We start from the raw sequence: 6,945 nt of genomic DNA, 5'->3' as shown, positions 1-6,945 counted from the left end.
TCCTCAGTTGCTCTTCCTGAGGTTTCTACCGTTTTTTTTCCCTGTTAAAGGGTTTTTTGGGGGAGTTTTTCCTTATCCGCTGCGAGGGTCATAAGGACAGAGGGATGTCGTATGCTGTAAAGCCCTGTGAGGCAAATTGTGATTTGTGATATTGGGCTTTATAAATAAAATTGAAATTGACTTGAGTACCCCCCACAGGACTCCCCACAGTACCCCCCACAGGACTCCCGAGGGACTCCTCTGGGAATGGCTCGGGATCCTCGAGAGGGAGCTGTATGGATGGAGCTGAGGAGAGGGACGTCTGGAAGACTTTGCTCAGCCTGCTACCCAGCCTCAGATAAGAGGATGAAATTGGAAGCATAACTGAGTGAAGGGATTACGTGTACTATGTGGTTCTTCTTACCTGTGAGACTGTCTGAGCATCTCTATGAGCTAATAACTTTATGATGATTATAGGAACTATCATTACTCATTGTGCGCACTGCCTTTTCAATACAGCGAGGTTTATTGCTGCTGATTGGGTAACACCTCTGACACACCCATGTTGCACACCGCTCCAAGGAAACATGACGTTCTACTTAGAACTGAAGCAAAACAGTGTTTCCAGACCAAACGTGCCCCAATGGTAAATCTCACCTGCAGCAGGTTTTCGATGTCTGTCTGCTCGGCTGGACTCTCGATGCTGAGCAACGACCCTCCGTCCATCTCACAGGCCTGATGTGCCTCCCTGAATGCGACACGGCTCGACACATCATGGAAATATGCAATCTTATAGCAGGGACGCTCTGGACCCCCCATACACACCGTCTGACCTGAGAGGGAAAGACACAGTCTTAGTCCTGCCCACTGTGGGTCGATTGACTCAACTAAGAAGCTTCTGTCCTGCTTGATTAGAACAACAAGGTTTCCCTTTGGCTTGAGCTCTGACTAGGAGGGTTCCTGGTTCATTCCTTCCTAGGAGGCTTTTATCTTGCCTGATCTCTGATAGCAATCTCCTATTATTATAATTCTCCTTTATTTATCTTTGATGCAGAGGCTTCCTTTTGACTTGAATTCTCATGAGAAGAATTCGCTCTTACTTGATCCCAACCTAGGAAGCGTCTGTCTCGCTTGATGCCTAAGTGAGAAACTAACTTCATCCTTCCTCTCGACCAAGAAGTCTTCCTCTTCTTCGATCTCTCACTAGAAGATTTATTTCTTGTGTAAACCCCGATTTAAAGCTTTCTTCTTCCTTGGTGCCTAACAAGGACACTTCTTTGTACCTGACCAATAACGAGGAGACCACTTATTTTTTATTCACACAGCAGGAATCCTTCTTCCTTGATCCCTGACTAGGAGTCTTATTTCTTACATGATCCTTAATAAAAAACTCTCTCTAACGCCACCTTCTATAATGTCGTCTGTAACGTGACACAACGACCTTCACATGATGTTTGTTCTGGCTGAAGTGGATCAGTGTTATTTCAGGTGGTAACGTGTTACGTGACATTATAAAGGCAATGATATCACCTGAGTCCTGTTGGTGACACAGTATATCACTTCATTACTGCTAAAACGTCACTATCAATCCCAACACTGTTTGTACACACTGTCCTTTATACCATGTTACCAGACTTTCTGGTCGTAATCTGTGACTTCTGTTTTCCTAAAACTATGAGTTTCATCTCATAACACTTCTATTTAATTCTCATAGGTTTACAACTTTATTGTTTTAATCCTCCTCCGTCCACAGCAGCACATGCTGCAGCTTCTCTGTCAGTAGAAACAGCAAAGTACATAAAATACTGACATCAGAAATGTCAGACAAGTCGGACCACCATGTTTAACTGTTTATCTTCAAACCTTACAGACAACAGGGATAAACAAGATGCTGATTTTATATACACAGTTATTATCAGCTGTTTTCAACCTGGAAGTGTTGTTGTTGTTGTTGTTGTTGTTGTTGTTGTTGTTGTTGTTGTTGTTGTTAGTGTGAAGTCACGGTGACTCAGTCTATAGACTGTTTCACTGGATCTGCATTGTTTACTTCATGCCAGCTGATGTCATCCATTCATCCATTCATTCATTCATTCATTCATTCATTTCTGTAACTGCTTATCCTGTTGGTCCTGTAGGTCATGTGGGGTGGAGCCTATCCCAGCTGACACTTGGTGAGAGGCAGGGTTCACCCTGGACAGGTCACTAAGGCCCGTTTCCACTGAAGAAGTTCCTGGTACTATTTGGGGGGCAGGAACTACTACAGGAACGTCCTCTCACTTGGCCCTCTCAACCACCGTGTCTCCACTGAGAGAGCGGAGTAGGAGGAAGGTTCCTGTAAAGTTACGGGCTCTGGATGTGACGTAAATGTTGCGCGACCATTTTGACCGGGGCGACGTAGGGACGCCGTTAGCCGATAGCGGTGTCTGTAATAACTCACTAACTCACTAAATGGCCTGAGAAAATTTTTTTTTTTCCAGCGGATGTCTTAGTTACAACATGATTGAGCTAACTGGAGTAGTTTCATGTCGTATCCGATAACGGGAGGCTTTTAACAGATGACGTCCTGATGTTAGCTTTGCTGCTGCTTTTAGTGGTCCCTGTCAGCTGATGCTTTCTAGACATCGTGATTTCCCAAAACTGAATAAATACCACACATATCAACACAAAACTGCTTTGCTAGCTCAATCATGTTGTAACTAAGATATCCGCTGGAAAAAATATTTCTTTCACGGGCCATTCAGTGAGTTTTTTTTACATGGCGGCGGAAGCTATATGAACGAGCTAACCCTCGTCTGCTGAGTTTTAAAAATGCCGGCTATTTTGTTGCTTTCTGTTGACGTCACATTCCGCCTTGAGTATATCCAATCAGCACCAAGTAATCCCCAAGCCCCAGCCAGGAGTTTTTTGGGGCCGTTCTGAGTACCTACTCCGAGGCAGGGACTTGTTTAGCCCCTGTAAAAGTTCCGGAACTCTGTCCTTCGGGGGTGGTTCCTGCGGTGGAGACACGCACCAACGGCCCCGGCCCTGTAAAATTACCCCGAAGTTCCTGCGGTGGAAACGGGCCTCTAGACTATCACAGGGCTGACACACAGAGACAGACAACCATTCACACTCACATTCACACCTACGGGCAATTTAGAGTCACCAGTTAACCTGCATGTCTTTGGACTGTGGGAGGAAGCTGGAGCACCTGGAGGAAACCCACGCTGACACAGCGAGAACATGCAGACTTCACACAGAGGGACTCCCCCACCCTGGATTCAAACCAGGACCCTCTTACTGTGAGGTCACAGTAGCCACTGCGCAAGTTTAAACAGTCGGTATCAGTGACACCATCAAGTTCCAGAAACAGTTTGCTGATGTCAGGACAGCACAGTGTGTGTGTGTGTGTGTGTGTGTGTGTGTGTGTGTGTGTGTGTGCGTCTGTGTGCGTGTGTGTGTGTGTGTGTGTCTGTGTGTGTTTGTGGCTGCAGTGATTAATACACACTCTGGTTCAAACACACACTCAGACCTACTTTAAGTGATTAGCTGGATTCTCTTCTGCACCATCATCACTTTACTGTTAAAGCCACTAAAGAGCTCCATATATATCTGTCTCCCATCAGCCCCCTTTATCCCTCCATCTCTCCCTCCATCCCTCCATCCCTCCGTCTCTCTCTGTTAAACTCAGTTTTGCTTCCCTGGCGTCTCCGTTACTTGCTGCCTTGCTGCTGAGGCAGGTTGTTCGTCAGCAGACGATGGACGGTTTGTTGTGATGATCAAACACTAATACAGACTGGAGATCAGATTTACTGGAAGAAAAGAATAAAAGCTGCTTTGTGTTCAAACTGTTGCTTCAGGTTTTATTACTTTATATGACATGTGTGACAGAGCTTCATCATCATCATCATCATCTGCTGATTAAATACCGACTGGCATTATACCAACGCCCAGGCAACCACCAGGAATCTCTGTGGCAACCAGCCTGAACACACTCATAATTCCCTCACAAACCACCTCACCAGCTGACCGCCCAGCGTCGAGTCTTTGTGTCAACTGTCAGCTTCAGCTTCTTTCAGCTCTCACTGTCAGACACCACTTTGACTCTGTACACCGTAAAACATCTAACAGCAGCCAGATTATTATCATACTGTAATTACTGAAGTCAACAGGCCTCTATTTGAGACAGGCCTTTAATTAATCTCACATTAAACTGTGTCTCAGCAAAGATCAGGAAATACAATCAAACTGTTAATTTAAAACAGTCTGAATATTACTGTATAGAAATTAGTCTTCAGATAATATATCAGTTATCAATCATTGATTTGATTGAACTCTGAGAGGATTACATCACCTGACACAACATCACATTATCCTGTTAAAACAATCCTCATAACTGTGATTAATCTGGATAAAAAACCCTTTTGGTTCTTGTGATGTGAGGACTCTTAGAGACTGAAGGAAGATGAAGAATTTACAGAATAATCCAGGAACAGACACATAATCTGACTTTATGACGGCTTCAGAGGAAACGTATGGAGTCACTGCTTGTTCTGTCATCATGCAGGGAAATCTGAGTGAATCACGATCACACTGACTAACGTTAGCTCCAGTGGGTACTCAACAACCAGTTTTATACATCTGAAGAAGTTAAGTGTTTGGTAACCAGACCAGGCCTCTATTTGTTTAAACATGTAGCCACAGTGGGCTGGTAAAAGGGACCAGGCTTTTAATTAAAGTTTGACAATATTTCAGTTTCAACATCACCTCTACTCCACTCAGTGCGACACCTTTAACACCACTTAGTTTAAATGAAAATCAAAACTGAAACATTACGAGAGGAAGCTGAAGTGGAGAGTGAAGCCCTGAAGGTTGGAGCAAGAATCTGTAGAAATCAAACTACTGCAAACATTACATTACCACCTGAAAGGAGCTTAAGTGGAGTTTGAACTGAAACATTAAAGAAGTTGAGGTGTTAAAGTTGACAGGAAGCGACCACCATGAGACGGCGTATCATCTCTAGTCAACAACTCTCTGTGCTTCTGATCTGTAACGTTGACAGGAAGCGACCACCATGAGACGGCGTATCATCTCTAGTCAACAACTCTCTGTGCTTCTGATCTGTAACGTTGACAGGAAGTCACCACCATGAGACGGCGTATCATCTCTAGTCGACAACTCTCTGTGCTTCTGATCTGTAACGCTGACAGGAAGTGCCCACCATGAGACGGCGTATCATCTCTAGTCAACAACTCAATGTGCTTCTGATCTGTAACGCTGACAGGAAGTGCCCACCATGAGACGGCGTATCATCTCTAGTCAACAACTCTCTGTGCTTCCGTTCTGATTTGCAGCTTTTCAGACTTATTTTGTGGCTGAATATAATTTGTAGTTTCTTAAACTCTGAATGAGGATAGTGATAGTGAGATACTGGCTACAGTGATGAAACAAAACCAGCATCAGATGGACTGTATTCATAATCAATACGCCAAAATAATGTAAATAACCGGCGCCAATTCATCAGTCATTGAGAATGTGTGTGTGGGCGGGGCATAAGCACATACAGCCAGCAGCAGCAGCGACCCACCGTCTAACACCGGCACAGCGTGAGGACGGAAACAGAGGGCTCGGTGGGGACAGAGCACCTGCTGCAGCAAGCCAACACGCCATCTGCGTGACCAGCAGACTTCACTACAAGCTGATTGACTATCGAAACAGGTGACGTGCTTTAAAACCAGCCGCGGGCCATTTGACCAGCTGAGTGTCAGGTGACATCATCAGCCGGCTAGAGTCGAGCTCAGACCGGCCAGTTCACACCGCTGACACTTTTCTCTGACATGATTCGTCTCGTCGTCAATCGTCAGTCTGAACTGAACTTTAGAGTCACAGCGTTTCTCAGAGACAGACGACGTTGGCCGTTCCGAAACTTTGTAAAAACAAAAAACGGATGAAACATGAAAATGATCAAACAGCTGATATTAATCCAGGTTCTTTAAACACAACAAATATACATCAATTTATTTCCACTCAGATCTGAGCTGATGATGTTATTAAATATTTAACGCCTTCAAATCTTATTAAAACATTAAATTAACATTTCAGATACACCTTTATTTATTTATATCTGATATGACCTCAGTCTGGGCTGAACATGTTTGATTCATTGATCATAATAAATCAAATGATTTTTTTCTGCACTGTTTAAGGATTTTTTTTAAAGAATAAAAAGCCTTTAATTTTGACTCTAGAGAAAGAAAGACATGGCGGAAGTTTCATCTGTAGAAAATATAGAAAATGTTTAATATTATTAATGAAATATCTTCATCCATGCACGAGATGCTTGAAATATTTCTTATGTAATAATCTTAAAATCCTCTCATTTTACATCGTTAATACAAAATGTCTACCTTTAAAAAGCCGACACAAAACCTAATCAGGCCCCGTCTTGTCTTCAGTTCAGGTTTCATTCAAATACAAACTGACAGACTCACCGCTCACCACCCGTGCTCCCTTCACCTGGGCCACCATCATCGCCATGACGACCCCGACCATCAGCAGCATCGTCCTCTTATGTTTTATCACAAAAATAAAATAAAAAAATCTTTCAGAGAAAAAAACAAAACAGCCTCAAATAATTTCAAAATAAAAGCTGTTTTGTTTCCTCAAGTCTGTCTGGTTGTTTCCATCTCTCCTCACTTCCTGTCGTCTCTGCTGCCAGCGTGTGAAGCGTCAGGCGGCGAGACGCCTTCTGTCCAACGCCAACATCTGAGCTCTGTCTTCTCCGCCTCCTCCCCCACTCCTCCTCCTCCATCTCTCCTCCCCCACTCCTCCTCCTCCTCCATCTCTCCTCCCCCACTCCTCCTACACTCTGATCAATGCAGATGTACAACTCCTCTTTCATTGGGCCCTGGGGGGCCACACACACACACACACACACACACACACACATACACTTTAATTCACTTAAACTCACGCAGGCAACTGATT

At 44.1% G+C, this 6,945-nt stretch overlaps 1 protein-coding gene across 1 annotated transcript in view; it reads right to left on the bottom strand.

Annotated features, from left to right (window-relative positions):
- chodl (chondrolectin) overlaps positions 1 to 6,715 on the bottom strand; it is an 18,267-nt gene extending 11,552 nt beyond the window's left edge. Inside the window, exons 1-2 of the mRNA XM_050056733.1 lie at positions 6,450 to 6,715; positions 637 to 812 (exon numbers count right to left, since the gene is read on the bottom strand). Coding sequence (XP_049912690.1) covers positions 637 to 812; positions 6,450 to 6,519 — 246 coding nt within the window. The 5' untranslated portion in view covers positions 6,520 to 6,715. The remainder of the gene's footprint in view (positions 1 to 636; positions 813 to 6,449) is intronic.
- Between the last annotated feature and the right edge of the window lie 230 nt (positions 6,716 to 6,945).

The sequence above is a fragment of the Epinephelus moara genome, chromosome 11 (genome assembly GCF_006386435.1).
Source record: "Epinephelus moara isolate mb chromosome 11, YSFRI_EMoa_1.0, whole genome shotgun sequence".
Taxonomy (NCBI): Eukaryota; Metazoa; Chordata; class Actinopteri; order Perciformes; family Serranidae; genus Epinephelus; species Epinephelus moara.
This window is presented reverse-complemented; position numbering and strand designations above follow the sequence as displayed.